The 25,934-nt window shown below is 38.7% G+C and overlaps 2 protein-coding genes across 3 annotated transcripts in view; one reads left to right on the top strand and one right to left on the bottom strand.

The window, feature by feature from the left end:
* The first annotated feature begins 256 nt into the window (after nt 1–256).
* Nucleotides 257–25,934, top strand: part of LOC127967826 (guanine nucleotide-binding protein G(i) subunit alpha-2) — a 75,057-nt gene continuing 49,379 nt past the window's right edge. Inside the window, exon 1 of the mRNA XM_052568545.1 lies at nt 257–1,156. Coding sequence (XP_052424505.1) covers nt 1,039–1,156 — 118 coding nt within the window. The 5' untranslated portion in view covers nt 257–1,038. The remainder of the gene's footprint in view (nt 1,157–25,934) is intronic.
* Nucleotides 20,240–25,781, bottom strand: LOC127967825 (uncharacterized). 2 transcript variants are annotated; one of them, XM_052568543.1, is made up of 12 exons: nt 25,308–25,781; nt 24,434–24,593; nt 23,960–24,182; nt 23,738–23,864; nt 23,287–23,585; nt 23,094–23,184; nt 22,890–23,006; nt 22,716–22,791; nt 22,350–22,607; nt 22,010–22,181; nt 21,522–21,670; nt 20,240–21,415 (listed from the first exon to the last, which is right to left on the bottom strand). In XM_052568543.1, the coding sequence occupies exons 1-12, from the start codon at nt 25,686–25,688 to the stop codon at nt 21,231–21,233; spliced, it is 2,238 nt and encodes a 745-aa protein (XP_052424503.1). In that variant the 5' UTR covers nt 25,689–25,781; the 3' UTR covers nt 20,240–21,230. The 2 variants fall into 2 exon arrangements, 1 of the variants encoding a protein (XP_052424503.1); XR_008155835.1 differs by lacking the exon at nt 22,010–22,181 and having other exon boundaries at nt 21,274–21,415.

The following is a 25,934-nucleotide window of genomic DNA, read 5'->3' as shown; positions in this document are numbered from 1 at the left end:
AAAATAGTTGTTCTTATAATAATTAACAGCCTACAAATAAATAAACAACCCACTAAATTTATAAAAAGAGAGTTTAAACAAATTTATAAAATACAATAAATATATATTTTTTTACTTTTCTGGAATTAATTAGCTGTTATTTTGTTATTTATTTAGCTATTCAAGGTATTTCGGGGGTAGATACTTGCTATTTTCTTTTAAGTCGAATGCTGCGGAAAAACTACATTTCCCATGAGCGTCGGCGGCGGACCAATCAGAGAGGAGCTGGCTGGCAACGCGTGAGGAGCCCAACAGTTCTGAACTGTCTTCTGCTGTGTGTGCCAGAGAGAGAGCAACTTCTCAGCAGACTGGGGTGTGGCGGCTGTGAAAACACTGAAGGAAATCAGAGAGCGCTCAACGTTAGCTAACTAACGGCGTATAATATCCAAAACCCTCGACGATCAGTGAACGGACTTAAGCGAGGAAGAAAACAGCGGGGATTTTTGCATTTTCAGATTCTTTCAGCTTCTCGTCGCCCATTATCGATCTCATCGTCCAGTGTGCTTTTTAAAAACCTGAGCACAAGGGGTTGATCTCAACTTTTTTTTTTTTTTAAACAAACTTTTTGGATCTGTGGATATGAGTTTTTCTCCCTCCCTGTCCGCGTGATGTAAAAGTCCAACGTTACTTGTTAACGTGAAGTTACTTGGTTTCTCTTGGGAGCCTTTAACGTCAAAACATTCCAGGTGTTGTCCTAATCTGAGTGTAATCTTCAATATATACATTACATTTTTTTGTCCAATCCCAAAACGTCTTTTAAAAGATTTTTCGGACGTATAAAACGTCACTTTTGGATCTAACGTTACTAGTCTTTTAAAGACATTTCCCGTCCTTGGACTTGCGACAGGCTTTTTTTTTCAAAGCCAAAAGAGGAAGTTAGTCACGGAAGACTATTAAAAAAAAAAAAACTCCAGTCGCTTTGAAAGGGTTATACCTTTTCGTTTTTTCTTCTTAATCTACACTCATAAATCCGTCGCCCTGAAGCGCGCACTCGGGACCATGGGCTGTACCGTGAGCCAGGAAGATAAAGCCGCGGCGGAGCGGTCCAAGATGATTGACAGGAATCTGCGCGAGGACGGAGAGAAAGCCGCCAAAGAAGTGAAACTGCTGCTGTTGGGTGAGTGACGGATCTCAGATAACGGTCAGCGACTCGATGCTGCTGTAAAATATCACGTTTCTAAGCACTCTGTCACGCCGTAAAGTCTCTGATTGACTGAAGAGCTCGTTTTAAACGTTTCTGAGGCAGAAAGGAAGACAATCTTGCGAAGTTTGAGGGCAAGTTTCTAGGTAACTAATGCATGTGTGTCAGGTTTCCTCAGGTGTGGCCTGCGAGAAACTGTCAACGGATTTGAAGAAAAAACGACAACTAAGATTACTTTGTTACTTGTTTAGCCGTTTAAGTGGCACACACTTCACTAGTTTTTTTTCTTTTTTTTTTTTTACTCCTTCCAGTTATTATTAGTTTTTACTCATAAACTTGTCATCTGAGAAGCTTAGTTACCCAATAAGCTGTGTGTGTGTGTGTTAACGTTAAATATGACACTCATTTTTAACACTCAGCACGCTAGTGTTATTGCTTCAGAAGGTTACCAGGTACTTTTAGTATTCATGGCTATTGACTATTCCACACCTCAAATGGAAGAATGAAATTTATGTAACAAGCCAGAAATGTAAAAAATAAAAATAATAATGAAATATTAATCTTCAAAGTAGCCACCCTCATTTAAATTATATTTACATACACGTTTCACAAATGCTTTTATAGAAGGGACTTACATTGCATTCAAGGTATATATTTACATTTTTATCAGTTCTTCCTCTTCCTGGGAATTGAACCTTTGACCTTGGTGTTGCTTAGGCCGTGCTCTGCTCAGTGCTCTTTGAGCCATAGTTCCTTCATGTGGTGCATACTGAAGGATGTATGTTGGGAACATGTTGTTTGTTTCTTCGATATTGGGTACAAACATCCATTTTAAGGATTGGATTTAGATCAAAATCCTGAAAAACAAATTGACTCTGCCCAAACTTTTACTGAGTGGTGCATTTGCAAAGCTTTCCCAATCACAGAGAAACAGCAGTATGTAGATGTGGAAATTGGTTATTTCAGTGTGACTTTAAGGGGAGAGGTTGAAGGAATGTTTTGACAGTGCCTGTGATCTCTCTCAACATCTCTTGTGGTGCAGCATGGCCACACACACTCACACTCAGCGTGCACTTTGGCCTGGCCTGAACTGTTTTAACAGAAATGCAGGAATTCTGTGGGGGGAATGTTTTCAGAAAGGCTTAGAGCCCAAACAGAAGCCTGGAACATCCACCCTGAGCCAAAGAAAGTGTTGGAAGTAGATTTTTGGCAGGGGTTGTTGTGTGTTGTACCTCTTTGCATGTTTGTTAAGGACTCTTGCTGAGAAATGAAATACTTGACGTGGAGCTTTTTATGAAGTGTTCTAAAGCCTTTTGAATTTTATTTTATGAAAGCAGAAAATTGCTTTGGCGTACCACTGAGTTGACTTTTAAAAACATATGTGAGGGAGACTATGTCGAGCCCAGCAGTTTTTGGACTTACACAGTCATTTTGTTTGTTTTCCCCTCCTTCACATTTAAATGTCAAACACAATCTGTTAGTTATCTTTCAAAATTATGTTTGTGGCAGGTGAATTTGAAGAGTTTAACAGCCATGGATATTTTGCCATTTGTATAAATGTATTTTTGTCCCACCGGCAAATTGAAACTACTTTGTTTTTCCTTCCATATGTATGATAAATGATCCAATGATCCATGATCCAATTTCAATGCCATCATGATTTTACTTTGGTGTCTTTGTGTTATGGAGAACCTTATAATATCATATATAAACGTATGACAGTAACATTCCCAATGGTAACAAATTTACCAATTTGAGTATTACATTTACACCATGGTTTTAATATTTCAGTCAACTTGCAGGACACACCTACTCGATTAAGTAACTGTGAACAATCCTGATAATGTTTCTCCTGTCAGTAACTAATTCTAGGTTTCAGTGGGCTGTGCTCTTATAGCAGACGTGGAGAGTAAACACTAGGTTAGGGATTTGACTCACTGTCTGAGGAGGTTTAAATGACGCACATATAGACAAGTAACTCATTACTTTTAAATGGGAAGTGACAACAGAATTTTACATACATAGTCTAATTCCCCCAAATCACCACTAGTTTCTCAAAAACGATTATATTTTTACCCCCAAAACTTTTTCTAATGCCAGGAAAAGTTGGTTGCTTTTGGAAAAGGCATGGTCTGTATCATACGCTGATGTCTTAACCTCTATTCCACCCTCTGGTCTTTCCAAACTCAAACATTTGGTTCAGAGGGGAGTGTTGCATGGATGCATGATGGACTATTTTTAGCTTGAGGCAGATGTAGGGAAAAGTTGTATTTCCAGGCTCCCAGAACTCTGCGTGAAGGCCTTAGAGAAAGTTTGAGACCTTTAACTTTACCTCTTCTAAACGTCTTTCTGAAACTCCATCAGCGATAAGCTGGGGCAGACTTTTTCTATGTTTTTGTTCCTCTTAATTCCAAGAATGGCTTACCCTTTAGGTTTTCTGAACTTTGTTCAAAATTAATCTTCCACAGTGAATTCCAGTGCATTGCTGTGTATTTATTGTAGTCCTGGATTGTTCTAACTGCTTTTGTTTTTTTCTGAATTTGCTGACAGAGGGAAATATTGTTTTTTTCTGTCTACGTACTCATCACCATTGATACACGTACAAGTCTGAACATCTCCATACCTTTGCTTTCAGCATGAGTGTACTTGAAATCCTTTCGTTCTTGGTTAAATTCATGAAACAACATGTTAAAGGAATACTGTTTCATGTTTTAATTAATTTGGTAAATTGTTTTCAGAGTTTCTGTGCTGTAGCCAATAATTTAACTCTTATCAAATGCCAAACGGTCCAGGCAGAATATAGTCAAGCGTGTGTATGCATCTTTGATGCTTCCTTGAACCCATTTAACAGGTTTGACAGAACCTGTTGAACTGATTTGTGCATTTGCCTCTTTGCTTTAGCCATTGGGCTTAATAGCATTGATGGTGATAAATGGAGCGAGAATAACTCCCAGAGCACAATCGCTCATCTTGTGTGCTCTGTTTTTTTTTTTTTTTTTTCACACTCTTACTGTACTGACAGATAAATGCCGATAGGCATTTGGCAAAAGGCCTCTAGAACAAACAAACCAACACGAAAACCCATTAAGGGCCTTTTGGACTGGACAGATGACTGAAACTGCCACTGTTACACTCTCCTGTCAGCGTGGTTGTAATGGTCCTTCACCACATGGAAATCACGCTTTGCATGTGCACACCTTATTTGCTTTCTCTGTTAATCGTTTAGTGGAAAAGGCCGGAAGGTCCGTTTAGGATTCCGCTGTAATCCTGTCACAGGTCTAAAGATATGCCTGTCTGTCTATTTATGTATCCTTTTCAGATTTTTTGTGTTAGATGGTGTATAGTTATAATATAAGTTAGGTTTGAAAGTCTCCGCTGTATGATTATAGGTAATTGCAGGCTATGTGTGGACATGGGTGTGTGTGTGTGTGTGTGTGTGTATGCGATCTCTTACTACTACTGACAAGGCTGTGTCTGCTTCTTCTTTTGTCTTTAGTAGTAGTGAGAGGAATTCCCCAGCCCTGCTTTTCTACTCTGCATAAGGCATTGCGAGGGGTTTGGGTTTTATTTTCTTATATTTACTTTGGAGCTTTCAGGCTTTAAATCTGTCTTATGGCAGATCTCTTCTGTGGTTCGATGAAATGCTGACCAGATGATCATGATATTAACAGTAATGACAAGTAGGGGGCCATGGTCTAATCATTAGTGCATTAGTGCAAACTCTGCACAGGGTAGATTGTATTGTATTGTATAGGGTGTGTTTGAAGTTAAAGAACAGAAAGTAAATTTAAATAAAATTTTTTTATTGAAAATGGCATGATAGATCTGATTATTGGACTAGTGAGTTGATATGCATGACATAGTTAAAGGTTTGTTCATTAAAATTTTTTCGTAATATGTTTCCATCTAATATATATTTTGTTTTATTCAACTTCATTTTTTTAAACTCACTTTGTCAGATGACAGGTAATAAAATAACATTTTGCATAAAATCTCTTAGGCCAATTTGTGCTAGTATGCACCTGCATGCCAAGCAATGTAGTTTTCATGTATTTTATCATGCTCTCTGGTCACCCTATCTGCCAAAGGCTTGAAAGGAACACAGTTAGATCACTAGATTAAAATGAGATGCAAGACAAATAGTTTACAGAGTTTGGTAAACTTTTCCTAACTGCTCTTGTTAGTTGTGTGTTTGGAGGTTGATCATTAAGCTAATGTGAAAAATGGCCTTATAATGCCCTTCTTGCCAGTTTGCATGCTCTGATGAGCAGTGCATTTCAGATTGATGAAATCAAACTGCATCTGTCCTCAAAAGGTTTTTTTTTTTTATGTCAGTTGAGCTCAATGATCCGTCACGTTGTTCTCAACTATTTCCTTAACGCAAGGTCAAAACATTGTCCCTGTTGCTCCAGAAGGGTTTTGTTCTCACACATACATATTGTATTGCATTATTTTTGCTTTAAAAAAAAAAACGTTTCTGTAACTTGTCGAGAAGTCAAAAGCATCCATTGTGGTTACAAAGGACTAGCGCATTGCTGAACTTATTCAACATTAACCATGGGGCAGTTAAGTGTGAGACTTACTTAGAAAGTCTACTGGATTCCTAGAAGTTGCTCACTGGAGGTCATAGGTTTTGTTTAATGTATCCTTTATACAGTGACTTCATGCGTGGCCCAACTTTTTAAGTGATCCGTTTGGTACCTAAATATATTTTGACAACTTGTGGAAAAACCTTGACTGGTTTTGGATGTAATAAGATTGAATGATATATTAAAGGGGCTTTGCTCCTTGTTTTTACTTGGCTTACAATCAGTAAGCCAAATTGCTTAAACAGTTTTTACTTTCTTTCTTTAAATTTGATTAATCTCAGCCACTAAATTACTGAAACCTATAGTGCAAACCTAAGTCCAAAGTGAATAACCTCTATCTTCCCTGTAGGCAAATCTCCTGAATGCTTCATGGGATTTTGTCAAGTATTTTATATATATATATATATATATATATCAATCAGTCAGACTCAGCCTCATGTCATTATAAACCCGTATGACTTTTTTTTTGAAAGATGTTTGGTACCAAACACCAAGTCATTTATGTACCTTATATGTGCACTACATTACAAATCTTTTGAAGTCATAATAGTGTTGTACGAATGTCAGGCTGAAATAAATTTTATTCACTGAAAGTCTTACTTTCTGCCACGGCTCTCGAATCTCACTTGCATTTGATTCCTTTTAAATATCGTGGCAGCTTGACAATAGTGACTTTAAAATAGTTTTTACTTGTAAATTTATATATTTGATTAGTTTGTAAGTGGTAGTTTAATGGCAGTATGATGTTGATGACCAATTTGGTGCTAAATTAGAATGGACTCAAACACCAGTAAGATTGCCATCAATCATCGAATCATTGACGTCAAACCTTGTGTACAATCTTGACCAGGTTTATTTGAAAGGACTTGAATACAAATGACATGAGTGTGTGTGTGTGTAAACAATGACAGCATTTCCATTTCCAGCATTTATGGGGTTTTGTATCAACACACTAAGAAATCAATGTTTATCAAACTCATTGTGTGCATGAATCATCTAGGCCTATGTGCTCAGATTTTATTCCCTCACGCCCCTAAAATCAGGCACATTCTTTTCACATCCATGATAGAAAACAATAGTGTTAATGGTAATGACGAGTTCTACAGTCAAGCAGACTCTTGAAAAGCCTACTGGGATTTTTTTTCTGATCTTTTTAGTGACTGATTTGATACAATTCTTTTTTTGCTATTTGCTCTAGTTCTTCCCACAGGTCTGAAATATACTTGCGTTGGTAGCCTCCTGGTCCCCCCGGCAACAAAAATGGTCTGCTATATGTTAGGAGTGCTCCAATCAGGAATTTTGAGGCCGAAGAATTTGCCTCGATCATTTTTCGTAATCGAGTTACTCGAGGGATCGTTTCAGCCCTAGAGGAGTGGCATCTTTTAGACATTTTTCAAGATTACATTATCTCACCTAAATGTTTGATCATGCAGTGCATTTTTGGTTTTAGTGTTGTCACGGTACCAAAATTTCAGTATTCGGTACTGATAACAGTGAAAATCCACCCATCTCTGTACCAATTTCGGTACCAAAGCAAAACACAAAAATATGCTAATTAAAAAACAAAAACAAAAACTTTTTATCACTAAAACTAAAACCAATGCCATTCTTTATACTTATTTATAATTGTGTTTAAAGTTTTTCTACAAGTAATATAATTATGAAAAACAGTAAACAAGTTTCACCCAATTTTTATCTGTCTTGTAATTAATGAAATTTAAACAATACATTTTTTGGTAAATAAAGGGGATTTGCTATTAAAATGAAAACATGGAAAAAATTAGTGTTGTCAAAAGACCCGGTACTTCTGTATCTACTCGGTATTAAAAAAATGAAAATGTGAAGGTACCAGTTTTCTTTAAGTACCAGTAGTACCGAGGACCCGGTCAACCCGGTTCTTGACGCATACAACGCTATGATTTACGTGAAGCAGAAAACGCGGACAGAAATGAGGGAACTAATTGGTAAAAACAAAGCTGCTGGCGAATAAACGGCTCCGGTCAGCCTCATTTAGTAAAACGGTGTAAATATATGTCTTTGAGCATTTTACAAAGCTGCTTCCAAAGTCAGAACAATAACATGAGAAAGAGTTACTTTACTTAGTCTCGCGTAGCCTGATCAAATTGATGATAGAAGAGCCCAGGTTAAGTCTTTGTGTGGACTTAGTTATGTCCATCTGGCTTCATTTTACACCAGGACCAGAGCTTGCTCGCTGTCTCTCGCTTTGGTCTGCTCATCTCTAAGTGGGAAAACAGCGCTCTGCCACATTGCTGTAAGAGCAATGAGAACGTTGGCATAGATGTGCGAGGTGGCCGGAAATTAAGGGGGAGATCACGGACACTGGCCCAGCCATCTGTTTGTGTAAGGCAAGGTGGCGTTGACATTGTTCAGGCTTGCTTATTGCCAATTTGCTGACATGAAAAATGTCAGATAAATGTGCAGCACATTATATTTTCCTTTCACTGCAGGAAGTTGGAGCTATATGAGATAGAACAAGTTGTTTATGTTTTTAAACAGTCCAGTATGAGCCTGCCATTCTGTAAACGAACGTCTACGTGAGTGCATCACTGAGCGTCTATTCGCTTCACTGAACTGTCTCGCTTCGGCTGTGAGGAGAGAGTGAGAGAAAGAGGACTCTTTGTTTACTTCAATCTGACCCATAAGAACCAGCAACGTGCAGCTATTATTAACTTTGATGACTGGGAAAGCACATAGGAGGGAAAAACTGCTTTTTCAAGGTTTTTTTGCCAGAGGTTGCTGAAAATGTACTGAACAGGAGTTCATAACCTCTTACATTATCAGGAAGGTGAAAGGTCATCTCTTTAGTAGTGATCGACCGATATTGATTTTTTATAACCGATACCGATACCGATTATTTGCATGTTTATGTACCCGATAACCGATATGCAGAACCGATATTTATTTACTGTTATACTTCTGTTTCTGACAATTATTACAACACAAATGAGCTGAAAAAAAAAAACATTTTATTTATAACAATCACTCCCTCCTTGCATACAAAAAACTTTATATTTATACACAAATAAATAGAGGGGTCTGAGTCCAAAAAATTTAAGTGCACTGTTACTAAGTGTCTTTGTTTTAAAATAAAAGCTTTGATGAGGTAAAAAAATAAAAACGGGTAAAAAAATAAAGCACAAAAATGATTCTAACATATTGGTGGGGGCGGGAGGGCTATTTAGGAGTGCATAGCTATTTAGTAGTGTAACTTAATACTCCCAGTTAAGCAGAACTAGGTTTTAGTGTAGAAAACAGAGTCTTTCAGCATTCTGCCCTGTAAGCCTGCTTCCTTCAAAAATTTCATGCAGTGGCCGTGCTTGAGGCTTCCTGATCATCAACCCAGTCAGGTGCTGAGAAATATGAACAAACTTTTATCCCGAGACTATATAAAATTAAACCGCACTTGTCAGTTGGCATTTTATGATCTAGATTCAATCTAACGTTAGATCATGAAATGCCAACTGACAAAGTGCTGTTTGACTATAATTTAATCAACCGCGATCGCGCATGGAGATAATAAATAATTAATTTCCACAAAGCGGTATATGTATATGTGTATTAGCGAAATAATTGTTATGTAGTAAATGATAATATAATCTAGTGTGTTTAAACAAGATAATCTTGTCAAAAGTTTCATTCAGTGGCATTGCTTGAGGCTTCCTGATCATCAACCCAGTCAGGTGCTGAGCAATATGAACGAACTTTTTTCCCGAGACTATATAAAGTTAAACAGCACTTGTCAGTTGGCATTTTATGATCTAAATTTAATCTAATGTTAAATCATGAAATGCGAACTGACAAAGTGCTGTTTGACTATAACTTAATAAACCGCGATCGCGCATGGAGATAATAATTAATTTCCACAAAGCGGTAGGCTATATTTATATGTGTATTAGCGAAATAATTGTTATGTAGTAAATGAAAATATAATCTAGGGTGTTTAAACAAGATAATCTTGTCAAAAGTTTCATTCAGTGGCCGTGCTTAAGCCTCCAGATCATCCGTCAGTTGCTAATATGAACGAACTTTCTCTTCTAGACTAATGGTGAGCAAATACAACAGATAGAGAATTAAATTCAACGCTTTTATTTTCAACATGCACTCATTCATGTCTGTTTTATTTAATTCATGTAAAGATACGTCTTTATTGGGGCAGGACATGACGAACACTACGTGACTCAATGAGTTCGTCTCAATTGTTTAGAAACAAGCTGCATAAATTAACTATATCAGGAATTTATGTCTCAGATCTCATTTGTGCATGTCTGTTATGTTAAATAAAGTTGATTAATTAAAGCAAACCAAGTAGAACATATACTTTACCTGTGCACTGAGTTGTTGTTGACTGATCTCCTCAGACGCCCGGGCTGCAATGGCGGAAATCTCAAAACGGCCACAAGATGGCGCAGTAAATCGGCGAATCCGATATTACAAAACCGATACCCGATTATGGAAAAATGTTTAAATATCGGGAAAAATATCGGTAAACAGATACATCGGTCGATCACTACTCTTTAGTGGGTTCACTTTGACCATTTTAACTCAGGAAATGGCCATCAGATTGCATTTTATCCTACGTATCAGGGCTCTCGACTAACTTTTTGCACTGGTTGCAATAGTATGCTGGAGCACTTTTTTCTTCAGTCAGACTGTAAAATCACAAGACTGATTGACGTCAAAATATTTCAATTTATTGAAGGACCAAATTTTTATTTAATTGAACTCCAAAAGATCTAATACCAGAGATTCAATCAAATAGACTTGATTAGTATGGCAGAGGACAAGATTATTAGTTGTTTGCCTTTGTGCCAATTTTCATGATATACTACCATAAACATTGCCTCAGTAGTTTTTTAGGAACTGCTCTGTTTATTACAATTTGTAATTTAGCCACAGATTTCTCCCTTTTCTGAATGCGATGAGTTTGTTAAACTATGCTCTCTCCTTGACGGTTAATGAGAGTGAGACAGCGAGGTGATGCTGCACTGGCAGGTCTAAGTTTTTTGGGCTGCTGGGCATAAAGAGGTGGTGCCAGTCGCTTGGGAGAAGAAAGATCAGCCAGCTCAGTCTCAGAGGTGCCGGGTGGAGGGAGTGTAAATGAAAAACAATGAAACTCCCATTTCCTTTTCAGCCTATTGCTCGCCTACACTGGCCCACTAATCTTTGCGTCTGTGCTTGCAGAGTGATGCACAAAAGCAAGATGTTCATTAGGGAAAACACTTAAATGAAAGCTCTCGCTGTACCTGCATTAGCATGCTCTAGATTTAATGGTCGACTGGTTGGGATTAGTGAGGTTAACTAGTTTACCTGTCTTTTTTTTTTTTTTTTGTCCTATTCTGTCATTTTCTATTAATCTGTGTTTATAAATATGACCGGCATAATAACACTGGGCCTCTTTTGACTGACAACTACCCAACAGCTTGTTGATTATGGATACATGTAGTTCTGCATATCCTTGCTTTGGATTTATTTTGTTGTCTCCAGTATTCTGGATTAGCATTGTAGCGAGATCCAATTTCCAGGTCCAAGTGGCCATGCTGTGCCTGATTCCTTTTATACATTCAGTCCTGTCCCCATCGCTGATGTTCAGCCCTAATTTGTATAGTGTCTTTCTTTCACTTTTGATTTAATGGCTGCTCAACAGGCACAACTTGTGCTTGTGCCTCTCGCTTGGCTATTTTCCCCTCATTTGGCCAATTCAGCTGTTCAAGTCACTTTGATTTTAATTATCACAGAGAGTCTGGAGCTTGTACACGGCCACATAATGGCCACTAACAGTAGCCCTGATTTCCAAATGTTTTATTTTTGGTGACATGGCTAACATTTGTTATATTTATCCAGATTCCTGGAGGTAGACCAGAAGCTGTATATAGAATCTTTATAGCACTCTCAACCACAAAGCCATGTGCTGTCTCTCAACCCGTTTTTAAAAGCTGGTGTTTTGGTGCTGGAAGAATGATGTCGTTTCCTGCCCCCCCAAACCTCTTTTGGCCGATCTCAGCTAGTGCTGAGACTTAGGTTGGTGCTATCCCTTTGTTCATTCAGAACTGGAAGCTAACACACCTATCCTGTTGAACATTTCACACTCATTCAGGGGGAAAATTTTCAAGTGCTTCCTTTAAATGGCCCACACTTTTAAGAAAAAAAAAAGCCTAATGGAAAATCCACCTCGAAAAGTATCATTACAGATCCTAGCTTTGTACCTTGCCATATAATTATATCCAGATATCAGTTGAAGAGTGCGCTACTGCTGTATACGATAATTCATTTTTTTCTGAGTTTGTTTACACTTGTAGTTTGGTTGTATTGGTAAATTATACACTTAGTCCTGGTTCTTTTAGTATCATTTTTAAAACCAAATCTAAAGATACTAAACTAAAAGCACAAGGATAGTCACAACCTGATTGCACATTTTCAATATGGTTTTGACATCTGCATCAAACTGAAATAAGCAGCATGTCTCCTATGATGAAAAGAAAGGGAATGAACATTTTGTGCTTTTTAGGGATTATTTTTGTGACATCACAGTAGTTTAGTGAACTAGTTTTCTAGTGAACACTAGTTTAGTGAACACCAAGGTTTGGATGGCTGTGTTCGCACTTACTCAAATTATTCCTTGTGTTTTTTAATTCAACCAAACCTGCCTAGTGTAAACCAAATCCAAAGCAGTGGTTTATTAGTATTTCAGTCCTTACATTGATTTCCTTGAATTTTAATGCAAGCATTAATGCTACCAGGAAGTTGGTTTTATAATATATGGTTTTATAATTAATTTTATAATTAAACTTTTGGTTTACCATGGAGCTTGAAAGTTGGCCAAATGCCGGAGAGAGACTGTCCACATCCGCAAATGAGAGTGATACTGCAGTATCAGTTTCAATTTCTCTCGTGTGGCTTGCTACACTTTTGGTCCAGTGGTCCATCTCATGCAACTGTTTAAAAAAATGCTTTTTTTGAGTTTGAGCTTATTTAGATGACATGTTGTTGTTACATTGGGGGCAGTGTTGCTTGGTCAAATATTGATCTGTATGCTATGGTATAGGTTTGCAAGCAGACAGGAAGAGGAAGTGCTTGAACGTTTATTACCAGACTGGCATGTGCAGTCTTTTTTTGCATGTGCAAAACATTTCACTTCCATCATACTTTTTGTATCTCAACACACACACACACTAAATCAAAGCATGTGAGCGTGTTAATGACAGTATGCCAAGATCATGGCCGTTTCTGACACATCTGTAATTATAGCTTTGATTATCACCCTTGGCTTTGTGATGGAGCTCTGCTGACGTAGTGCTCGCAAAGATTCATTCTGCAGGATTAGATGAGCTTTAGGAAGCTGTCTTTGCTGTCTTTGTGATGTGCTACAAATGTGGAATCCTTCCATCGGTTCTCCTGGGAGAGTCTTAACAGAAGCTTCATTTTTTAAAGTTTTGGGGTCTTTTAATATATCTATACAGTAATAGTTTTTTTTTTCCAGTTTTAGTTTTAAACATTTTAGTTCATCAGGTTTTGAACTAAATGAAAATGAGGATGGTTTTCTTGGCAACTAGCTGAAATAAAATAAGTTTGAGGTTATTATTTTATTATATTTCAGTTCATATTATGTCAATTATAATTTTTTTTCCAAAAGTTTTTATATAAAACGTTTTGTAAAGACAAGCATCACTTCCTTAGTAAATGTGTAAATCTAGTTGCCATTGTTGTTGCTTGCATAATACACTTTAATTATATGGTAGAATTAAAAATTCATGCTTGAAAATGATAATATAGCCGTCATGATTCAGATCTGTGTCTGTGGAACAAACATTACAAGGTCTCGCTCTAACAGGGATGATTGAAAGACTTTCTCTGAAAATATTGAAAGAAAAGAGCTTTCAAATGAGTTTGGATACTGCTGAAACAACCACTGTTGTGCCCAAGCAGGTTTAATGAAGCATTTAGTGTGTAATGAAGTGTACACCACCGATCCGCTGTGTTAGGGTGGGAGAGCTTGTGTGTATTTCAGAATGCTGGAATAAAGTTAGCTTTCTCCACAATGAACCTGTCTCTTCTATATCAAACCTGTTCTTGCCTCACATTACATACTCTTTTAACCCAGGGCAGGAGGAAACTGGCAATCATTTTACTAGGGGAAGCACCATTTGAAGTGCTGACTTGCAGTCCTGCCTCAGGCCTCTTCACCAGCTCTCTGAGACTGTTGAGAGCCACTTCATCTACGTTTTTTTTCCAATACAGACAATCCAAAATGTTTAACACAGAAGTTGCAGCAGAGACCTTATTTGTTACAGAGTTACACCACTTCCTGCTTTTAACTTCCTTCTTTAATCCAAGACGTACGGCAGGAGAAACAGCAGTTTGACTCACACTGTGACATACTGACATAACTCATTGGTTTAATGTTTTTTTTTTTTTTCAGTTTGTGTGTAGTGTAGGGCTGGGTATTTTCGTTTTTACATCTGGATTAAAACAAATCTGTATTTAAAATCTATTTATTTCCCTTACCGGCTATGAAAACAAAGTTAATGTATGTAAGCCTTTATACTATGTAAAAAAAAAATTTTCAAATCACATTTGATTAAAAAAATTTAACATAACAATCTAGGGCTTTGCAATTAATCGAAATCGCGATTTGAGACGTTGCGATTTGCTAATCGCAAAAGCCTGCGATGTGGACGCAATATTACTCTGTTGCAGAGCATATGCATGCCTTCCAGCCTTGAGTGACAGTCTTACTTACCAATAAAGTGAGGGCACCTCCATTTTCACCAATCAGCTCTGCTCTAGCCAACTGTGTAAATGCCCACCATTAAAAAAAAAAAAATAGAAAAAAACGGAAAGCAGGAGAGAGATAGAGTGGGATTATGGCATCTACAGGGACAACGAACAAAAAATATAATTTACAAGAGCTGCGTCACAATGCATATCAAGAGCATCTCTTACTGCATGTTTGCTATTCCCAATTCAGAAGACCGCACACACAGACTATGTCTCCGAATGCTTCTTATACTCGCCCCTCTCTTCCCGACTCGGCGCGAATCCCGCATCATGGACGAGCTGTTCACACTTGCCGCACTCACACAGCCTATTTCGTTACGCTCCGTATAAATATTCGCTCCGTGAGCGCATCTGGCAGTATGGATTTCTGAGACTTTCTGTCTGAGCATATGATGGGCCCAGCCGCTTAAATTACTGCGAAACAAAACTATAAACTATGTCTTACCAGTTTTTAAAGGCCTTCATATGAAGCTTGTCACATGTTGAGATTGGATTAAGCACTTTGTCCGCAGCAGCTCACTCTGTGTCCTCTGCTATATTTTCAGATGAGCTCATATTAAACTACGGTATATCGATATAAATGGTATTGCTTGATATCGAATCGCTTATAAAGAAAATATTGATATATCGTGCAAACCCTATATACCACCCAGCCCTGGTGTGTAGGTGGTGGATGATGTGCTTATACGGTGCCACAGATTCGCGAATCTGTGCCCTCTTATCTCGGACAACTGCGGCTGTCATCAGCCTGCCGCTGAGAGCACGATTAGAAGATAGATTAAGTAAGACCTTCATTTCAATGAAGAGAAAATCCCTCAATGTTTGATTAGACAGGAACACATGAGGAAGGATGATAAAGACTGCACTTCTTAAGTACCTAGTGACTCAGGCAGGGTGAATGAATTGCACAAATGAGAACGTTTGAGATGACATGATGGTGGGATTTCAGTTTTATTTTTTGACTGCTGCTTAAACCTGGATGGTCTTGGCTCAAAAGGGTTTGTTTAAATTAGAGCGTTTTGTGCAGACATTTGATGTCAGAGATTGGTTCAAGACAATTGGTTTTATTTATTTGTGTCAATATATCAGTTCCTGTTTTTGCCTTGGATTAGCTTTGCTGTCATCTAACGTTCACTTAATCTTTCAAAACAAACCTAGCCTAATTTATAGGGGAGGGGGGAAAAATTAGATTCTTAGACGCATCGCGATCATGCGGACACGGTTAATTCTGAATCGATTCACAAAAGTCAAAAATAAATGTTCTGTTTCTAAATGTTAATTGATAGCGTGATGTTAACGGAACGCAAAATGCAGAACTCTAACCCCTTATTTAAACTGCACACATCCGCGGCATGTTACGTCTTCGGCAAGGTTTTGTTCCATCCTCCAAGCGTTGCCAACTCACACTAGAAGCATTAAGGCCCTTTCACACGTAATGCAGAAAATGGTGGAATTGCTGAGTGGCTGCTGCTTTTTTCTCATAGTAAACAGGTGTAAACACAAGCATTGACTAGAGTGGCTGCGATCAGCTCCGGTGACCACCACGGAGATATAATACGTCACAGACGTGCACAGTGTAAATAAGGGGTTACCGATGCATGATGGCAGTGTGTGAAATCAGACCGGCACCTTCTGTGGTAAAAACTATCGTATCAAAGTACTCTGGCTTCTTAGAAGTCGAACAAGAGCCACACTATGCAAGTTGTGTCAAGACAAACTAAAATATTTTGGAAACACAAAAAGGAGAACCCATATTACTGAATATGTTTAAGTCTATATTGATTTACTTCAAGTATGCTGCTACAGGCACATTTCTTTTCCCGCTGGTTCTTTGTAACCTTGTTGTTTAATTTTCCAAATCACTTCCATTTGTTTTATTAATAAAAGGTACAACCTTTTTTTTTATTTTATACCCCCGAATCTATTGGCCCTTTAGCAAACTTCAAAATTGCTATCAGATTTTCATACAATAATTTAATTGTTTTAGACAAAATAGTATAGAATTTTTAAATCAGTGCTTTCCAATGTCATTAGTTTTTAGGTGAATTATATAAGTCTAAAAAGATACCTGTAGGGGGCTGTGGTCCGTCCTAAGCAAAAGAACCAAGTGTTAAAACTTGTGGTGTTCGTTTGGCCTAACTAAACTTTGAAGTCCTTTATGCATGATTAAAAAAGATAGTAAGACCTGTTTTTTTGGGGGGAGGAGAAAGTGTGTCGTAAAAGAGAAAATAGGAGGGATTTTAGCCATTCGGGAGAGTGTGTTTGGAGTTGGAAATGGTGCAGAATGCAGCTGGAGCTAGCCCGCAGTACTGAGGGCTTTGTGATTTGTAATTATGTCGTGCTCCGCAGGCCTGTAGTTTTGTGCCCTGCCACAGAAAGACTCTTTGTGGGGCAGCATAACGTGAGCAGACTGTGAAAACCCTCAGAGAGAGAGAGAAGTATGACTGCAGCCCTCAAAGATCCACCCACATAATGAGAGAGAAAGTGAGTGAAAGGTAATTCAGCAGAGAGACAACCCGTCAAGTTGTCTGAGTCTTTACAATCATCTCAACTCCACTGTGACTTCTCAACTTTAACATTTTGAAGTTTATGCTCGAATGAGATCTGATGGTCTGCCACACATGACATTAATATTATTATTATGACATTGTTCTTAAATGTTTTCTTAAAGGGGGGGTGAAATGCTATTTCATGCTTACTGAGTTTTTTACACTGTTAAAGAGTTGGATTCCCATGCTAAACATGGACAAAGTTTCAAAAATTAATTTGTACGTTTGAAGGAGTATTTTTGTTCCCAAAATACTCCTTCCGGTTTGTCACAAGTTTCGGAAAGTTTTTTTCAAGTATGGCTCTGTGTGACGTTAGATGGAGCGGAATTTCCTTATATGGGTCCTTAGGGCAATTCTGCCGTATAGCGAGGCTGAGCAGCACAGACATTTCACTGATCAGAGCGAGAGCGTCGTGAAAAGTCACAAAAGAATTGTGTTTTTGGTTGCCAGGGCAAGACAACCCTGCACAGATTACCAAAAAAAAAAAACAGCATTAACCCCTTACTAGTAACCCCCCTTTTTTGGCATGGAGACCGAAATTACATACCCAAAATAAAAAGGTTTCTGCTCATGATTCTTTCTGACTAGATACATAATCAACCTTTGTTCACAAAGCTGACACTTTAAAGTTTACTGTTCAGGTATCAGAATCACTCAGACTGTTATGATAATAGAGATATATAAGCTCTAACATAAAAACAAAAATAAAAATATAAAAATCATATGTTTTAAATGTATTTAAAAAAATGTTGATGTAGGAAATGAGTTTGAAAACACAGTGTAGCTAAGGCCACAAGTCTTCCAAACCTTCATAAAAAATTTCATAATCGAATCTGTAAAACTGAATTTTATGAAATATTTTCTAAGGCCATGTCATGTGTGTTTTTAGAGAAGGCTAATCAGATTGATTTATGGCACTTGTCATCTCTATAAGATCTCACATGTAAATATTCCTGTGCTCTTTGTGTATGTTTCACTGTTGAAAGCTGCCCGATTCATTATTGTATTGTTCTCACCAAACGAGTCTTTCACACCTCCGCCAGGTATGACACATTATCCGCATTATTCTTTTATCATTATTCTTTTGTTTTTATTCCACCTTTATTAGCCTTGATTGTGGTTTTTCAGGCTTTACAAAGCAACAAAGCAGCGATCTCACTTCAGTCTCTGTTTGCATTTAGCCCTTATTTATCAAAAGTCTTACTATAAAAATACAACAAAACATTTTCTTACGACCTTACGTGAATTATTGAGACAAAAATGCATTATGAAGAAGAAAAGCACCTGCTATTAGTAGCATTGTTGCTAACGTTAGCATCAAGCTACATCTGACAATTTATGAAATTATTAGTACACTTTTACTCAAAACTCACTTTAAACCCCGATCGAGTGTTTATAATAACTTCCTTTAGCGATCAGGGGTGGAATTTGGTCGTTTACTGTTGTAAAAATATGTTATTTGTAGCCTTTTTCATCGCTGCACAAGTTAGCATTTCCGATGTACATTTTAGATTTTTTTATAAAAACGCCTCAGATCTCAAGAAATTCTCATACCAAGCTTTACTATCGTAATTGCGGGTTTATTATTCGGATATTTTGTGTGTACAGAGGTGTTTCAGTGTTGTTTTGGCCAGATAACTACCAGGAAGTGTGCAGGAAGCATGTGACATGATGGGGCGGTGTCCAGATATGACACTCTGAGATTGACGTTGGGAAGACCCAATCAGAGTCTGAGTCACACACCGCACGAGCTGTGACTACTGCACGCACACACAGATCGCTGGGAGAGGCTGTTTATCATCTGATCGCGTAAATCCGTGGAAAATGAATAGAAATGACGATTCTGTCTGAAGAAATATGAAGTAAACATCAGTAAATATATCCATATATCTCCGCAGATATGCATCTTTGGTCTAAAAATCCTTATTGACTCTGTTCAGTGAGTCTATGTGAACACAAATAAACCGCTGCTGACGTGACTGAATATGAGTGAGTTGTGAATTTCTATTCAAAATGTGGCATAATACGGATTTATTATTTTGCACTCCTGACATAAATCACTAAATATCTCTCACTGCAACAATGTTTTATCAAAATATTGGTCAAATATCGAAGCTACAGTCTTTAAACTTTCAAGTGATGCACAGTTTGTCCAGATGAAGTAAGACAGTGATGTTTAATGTGCTGTGAAAGTGAAACAATAATAAACTGGGGCCGTCAGCGATGTTTGCACGTAAAGGGGTTAAAGCCTATCTTTCAAGTTGAAGATCCCTGTGAATGAACGTGTAGATAAACAGTGTAGGAACTCGACTTGCGTGAAGAAATGAATCATAAATGTGCATTAAAACAGTTTTTTAAAAGAAATTGTGAATAAAATTACTTCCGTTGTGAAAAACGCTCTGATCGGAAGTGACGCAACGGCAGGTAAACATCGTCTCTTCGTAATGGAGTCAGACAGTGAAGAGGTTGCAGCAGGGATAAATGTCAGCTCTTACGATGGGCCATTGCCGTATAATTTCGAGCCGCCTAGGCGAGAGAGGGGTCAGGCAGAGTTAAGGGGAAGGGTAAATGGACAGAGGCGAGAGATAGAGTTGTGGTGTGAGGAGAATCGGTTGAGAATTGGGCAGGTTTCTTGGTGAGTGACCACAGGCTAATTGTGGCTAACGTTCTCTCCATGTTTATCACATTGCAGTATCTTTAATAAATCATATTTAGCAATATTGCTGTCGACTTTGTTGTTTTTCAAGCATCCATGTAGATTGTCACCATCTATGCCAGCAGCATGTCTTAAATAATTAATTTAGATCCCAGATTTTAAATGAATGCTGTAGGGTGTAGGCTATAGCTTACATCTGTGACATCTGTGATAGAAATTCTGTGCATTTCTGCACAACATAGTTTATCGTGAAATTTTTTAGAAATTGCTAGCTGATTTTTAATCAGTAACTGCTTTCAGACCTAGGTGTCCGCATGTTCTGCTTCTGCAGATGTCAAGCGTTTGGGCCGTATATCTGCACAACATAACCGGCCAGCTTGAATTCCGAACTTAGCCGGCTGTTATACTACTCACCTCTTAGTATTTCCGATGGACATTATGTAAATGAGCTCACATGTTCTGCGGAGTACGTGTATGAAAGCAGTTAGTGTTCCGGCTAGGACGGGAATATGCTGTTCATGTAAATAGTCACTGTTACAAGGATGTTTTATTGTCACGTGGAGGGATACTGGTTGTAAGGCATGCAGATAAATGCATCTAATTGACAGCCTATACTGTACAGGGGGTGTGTCTTTTTACAGTGCATATTTACCTAAGTTTTAGGAAGTAAGTAGTCTACATGTCGTTTCTTACAAGGTCTTACACCAACCACTAGAGCTACAAGGAGGGAAGGAGAGTAAGTTTATCTTAGCACATTTGTTTAACAGGTGCTTGTGTGGTAGATGTGAGGCTATGCCATCTGCAGTGGAGAGTGTGTGCTGTAGGGAGGTCGACGCCTATTGGTCTCTTGTCCAAAACCTAGATCCCCCAGAAGACATTACCTGCCTCACACTCCATCCAGGGTTTGAAGCATCCTGTCTGAATCCTTTTGTGCTGCAGATAGCATACATGAACTTCAGACAAGAGCATGGCCCTCTTCAAGCCAGCAGACCAGAGTAGGTTTTGAGCAAAAATTATTTCACACTGCAATTCAAAGAAACAGCTTTTCTACACCAAAATAGTAAATCCTGTTAAGCAGGTTTTTAACTCAGTGGTTTCCATATACTTACTATAAAAACAACTTTGGTGTTGTGTAGTACAGTAGAATATCAGCCAACAGGACATGCAATATTTACCATTGGAATTGTTTACTATGAAAACATGGTATGATCAAAATGTAATTATGTCCCAATCTCCACCACAGGCAGTTCCGATACACAGCATACAGGCAGGTTGTCCGCTGGGCGTACGGAATACTAGGCAGGAACATTAGAAAAGCCATACCTTCATGTGTTGTGTCAGGAATAAGGAGGCAGTTTGCAGAGGAGGGACAGACATACAAAGGTTTCCAGTGGCCCCGCTTGGAAGATGATTAATAAATCCACAGTGAAACAAACTGTACTGTTAAAATTGATCTTTTATTACATGTTAAAACGTGAGTGTCGTGCGAGATGGAGGCTGACTGCCTCATCCTTGGCAACCTTCTGGAGGGAAGAGGTGAGGGGGGGCGGTGCAGCAGAGGACAAGACGGCACTGCTTTCTTGTAGGGCCTGTGGTGACTTGCAGTATTCCTCTACCAGAGAGACCATAAGATTTGTTGCGTATCCTTGAGGAGAGAAATGTTTAGAAAACATTTAGTAACATGGTTGACTCACATAAAGAAGATAGATTCACACAAAAAAGATATTGAAAAACTAAGTGAAACTACTAACCGTAAGATGGTTTCTCCTTGATGGGGTGGACTACCCAGCCACCTTTCCGAAACCGTGGGTAGCGAACAGCATAGCGTCCCTCACCCTCACTAGTTCGCGCTACATCTCGGTTGCCATTACTATTGAAATGTAGGGCTGCCAAGAGAAGTCTGTACGAGATAAGTAGATAGAACATTAGGTCTCCAAAGCTAACCCAATGCAGTGAAATGCAACAGAAATACATGACATTAATGTTTTCAGTTCAAATGGGTCTAAGACAATGACTCATCTTTGCAATTATTTTTTTGCAAACAATATGTAATGCTGTTATCAATCTATAACATTTTGGTCTGCTATACAAGACTGCATTAGTTTTTAGCCATATTCATTCTGTCATCAGTTACCTGCTACAAAAGGACAAATGTATTGCAATATCGTGAAATTGAAAAAAAACAAAAAAAAAAAAAACAAATTTTATTAGTATCGATACTTTTAAGTGATAACACTACCTGCTGTACATCCCAAGAAAAGAAAAGCCAGTGTGTTTGGGAGCAAAGTGCAGAATGAGGGAATGGTAGGCCTCCAGGGAGAATGTCTGATGCTGAGGTGACAATTGTCGAATATCCTTTACCAGTGCTTTCCTGGCAGCTACACTCTCCAGTTTAGTGGCTGCTGGTGATCCTGAATAAAATGTATTCTGTCATATAATCTGTCGCATTTCATAACACAAGTAATTACTAGTACACATGGGGTTACGTATTGATAAAACCAAACTAAAATTTACAAGCACTGAAAAAAGTTTAGCCTCAAAACATTTGACATCTTTTAACATAGGCTATTATGTTGTACCTGGTTCCAGCCACTCCTTGTTTCTTGCCTCTCCTTCCAACGGTGGATGTGCGCAGCTGGTAAATGCAGGAGTGCTGTGTTCATGTATGTCCTGTACATGATTTATCATACTCTGCCATTTTGCCTGCATCTCATCTGGATCTCCTGTAGGGGTGGAAGCTGCGGTCCAGTAGAGATGGTTGATAATGGCTGGCCTCCACAGCTTCAGATCCTCACAGTCCCTCTCTTTTGCAGCAGCATCCAGTGCTTTCTGTACACCTGTTCCAGAGCAGACAAACAGAGCAGAGCATACTAATTATTAGGAAAGTGAATTTAACTACAAAAAACAAGTCTGTTATATAGAACTACCAACATCACAATACATACTTTTCCCAATATGCCAGACGTCAAAGAAATGCCTTGTTCCTTCTGAACACATTTTCTCACGTACCCACTTGGCCACCTAAAACACAAATTGATTTTATAGAATGTAGAATTTATTTTGAGTGATACTGTGCCTGTCAATGCTGTTCAGCTTTAGATCTCTCCTAGCATCATTACCTGCCGATTTCTGTCTGTTATCAGAGCAGATACTTGCATGTCTTGGTCCATCAGGAACTGCATACTCCGCTTTAGACCCTCTAGCTCACACCAAGAGCTGCTTGGGACTTCTGAGCTCTGTAAAACCCACTGATTATTACTGAACAGTAACAGTAATATCAGTAACTAAATCAGACACAAGATTTCTGTGTGACATCAACTTACTTGGACAAGCTGAACATCCAAAACTTTGTTAATTCGATCCTCAATCAAGGAGTAGCTACCATATTTGGCACAGTGTCCAGGAGAATCTGATCTAAGAACGTCAAAAACAGTTACATTTATAGGTTAATGCAAAAACACATTGACCTGTTCTTGACGTGACGTGACATCATTGACGTGAGCTAGACCATTCTACCTGCAGTCACCAGACAGGATCAATCCACCCCCAGTCTCCTTCAACTCCCTGATGATCCCCCTCTGCTCAGTCCTCCAGGCCTGCACGATGGTAGGGATAGTGTAATAGCGCTGATGGCGGAAAAAAGTCCCGGGACTTATGCACTGCAGTCCAAACAGCTTCAGCATCCTGATTGTCTGAGTAGCCATGCAACCTGAGAAGTGGATGGCACCGCTGAGTAAAAGGTTGCAGGCAGGCATGTTTCGATGCACCTTCTCTTGGTTTTGCCAGTAACGCTCATAACCACAAGTTCCGCAGGCCTGAAAGATGATAGAAGATTCAATACTCAAGCAGCTTTAAGATGAGCCAGTAAAAAACCTGTATAGTTAAGACACAAATAATTAATATACATACTGTACATTCACAGACTATAATTCAGCTCCTCACACACAGTTGACAAATAAGACATTACCTGCTTGACTTTTATGAAAGTTCCTTCCGGGTGCATTATGTGTCCCTGGGTTTCCCCGCAGCATGCAGAGCAAACCGTGAACAAGGACAGCAACTGCCTCTGGCAAACAATGAACTTGTCAACAGCACTGAAAACAAGAAAAGGAAAACACACATTAATTCTGACTATGACATTTTTTGATACACAATCAGAAACAGTTTCCATTAATAAAAAGGTTTTTACTTTGGGTCACTGAGAGATTCCAGCTCTTCTGGTTCCTCCTCAGAGGACTCGCTCAACATCTCCTCCCCTGGACTCCATGACATATCACCAGAATGATTGATGATATCAGAAAATGACCATTCATCATCACTTTGTTCAGGACTGGCCAGTGGAGTTGATCTGCGATGCTCAAACCTTTCGGTTTGAGTCCCCACATCCACCATCTGAGGCTTTACCTGAACACCTTAGATGAAAGAGATTCATCTTAATAATTGTTCACCGTTGTACATTCATTGGTAACAACACATGCATCTAATGCAACCCAGTAAAAAATATATTTTTCTAACATTATGAAGTTCTTAATTTTTAATGTTTACTGTCTGAAAAGTGGAAATGACAAAATAGTAACCATGGAGATCATGAAAATCTTTGACGTAATCCTTATTTGTGACTGTATATGGCATGTATGGTGAATGTTAGATATAAGCTATCTACCTAATGAACGATGTAAAAATCTTATGTTGCACTGTGATCCACGATGGACCACTTCTGGCTCAGGGTCCACTGTAGAGATGTCTCCATCTCCATCATCTTCAGGATCTGAAGTGGCAGTTGCACCCGCCCCGTCTTTGCTGGCAGCACTCTCTCCCAAAATCTGAAAACAGACCGAAATCACAACTTTGAACTTTAAAAAATGTAGTCCTTTCATGAAAATCCCCCATTCATGCATTATTTAAAAGACTGCTAATCTTTTCAAAATCTTTTCAAAGTAGTCCCGAGCTGCATTCCCTCACATGTGCCTTGTTGATACCAGTTTCGATTAGTCAAAGAAAACCAAGGCAACTCCGATGTAACTAAGAAAACTAATATTGTATAGAATTAACTTGGATGCGTTTCGGAGACGGTGAAAAGTGCGCGTGACCGGTGGCTCTCTTTCTTTGCTCGTTCTTTCAGTTAAACATGCACCCTGTCACAAGGGCAGCAGTTCATCTACATTACTCACCGATCAAATAAGACTTTGGCGGGAAAGAAAAAAAATCAATTTGGCGGGCGCTAAAACAAGTTAAATGCAGGAAAATTCATGCGTGAATTTAACCGAGAAGTAATATGCGAATGCGACCACATAAAATGTTAATTAAAAAATTAAAAAATTTCTGGAACCCTGTCTTAATAGCTCAATAAAATAAGTGTCAGGAGGCTCATGTGCACACTCACGGGGTGTAACAAGAGTAAGCTGACGGCAGCTAGGCGGGCTTTCGTGCCATGCCAAGACTAATCCATTATAACGTCAAGAAAAATAAATTTGCAGAAATTACATGCAGAGCTACATTTCGCTGCAACAATTTGTATATGGTATTATAAGACTTACTGTGCAAAGCTCCCGTTTTCGACGCGCAGATTCTCTCCTAGTGCTAACATTAACGTTAGACTCTTCACTCCCGCCAGATTTTGCAGGTGGACTTGCATGCACCGATGGCACAGCTCCATTTGCCAGCCTAACCCACTCTTTTCGTCGAAATCCCATGCGAAATTCCATAAGATCTCCTTGGTTGTAGCTGTCCTGTGTGAAGTGTTTTTCACATACCACCGTGTGTCTTGTCAACGAGGAGGCAGCGAAATTGCTTCTCTTTGCCTGGACGAAACGTATCCAAGCACGGAAATCTTTGTGTTTCTTGTTTGGAAATCGGTGGACCCGATGGCCAGACAAGTTGGAGTTGTTGCATCCAAAACAAACACAAGAATTCACCATTGTGACAACTCAAACCTACTATAACTATAATAACGATAACGACAATCTCTATTTTCTGTTTCCACCTCTCAGACTACGTAAACCCACACTGAGAACGAGGGCGGCAGCGCCTATGTTTGCCTGTCCTTACTAGAGATGTTCCGATACCCTTTTTCTCTTCCCGATACCGATTCCGATACCTGGGCTCAGGGTATCGGCCGATACCGAGTACTGATCCGATACCTGGGTGTGTATCTGTATATACAG

The sequence above is a fragment of the Carassius gibelio genome, chromosome B11, assembly GCF_023724105.1.
Source record: "Carassius gibelio isolate Cgi1373 ecotype wild population from Czech Republic chromosome B11, carGib1.2-hapl.c, whole genome shotgun sequence".
Classification (NCBI taxonomy): Eukaryota; Metazoa; Chordata; class Actinopteri; order Cypriniformes; family Cyprinidae; genus Carassius; species Carassius gibelio.
The sequence above is the reverse complement of the archived record's forward strand: the minus strand, read 5'-3'. Positions and strand labels throughout refer to the sequence as shown.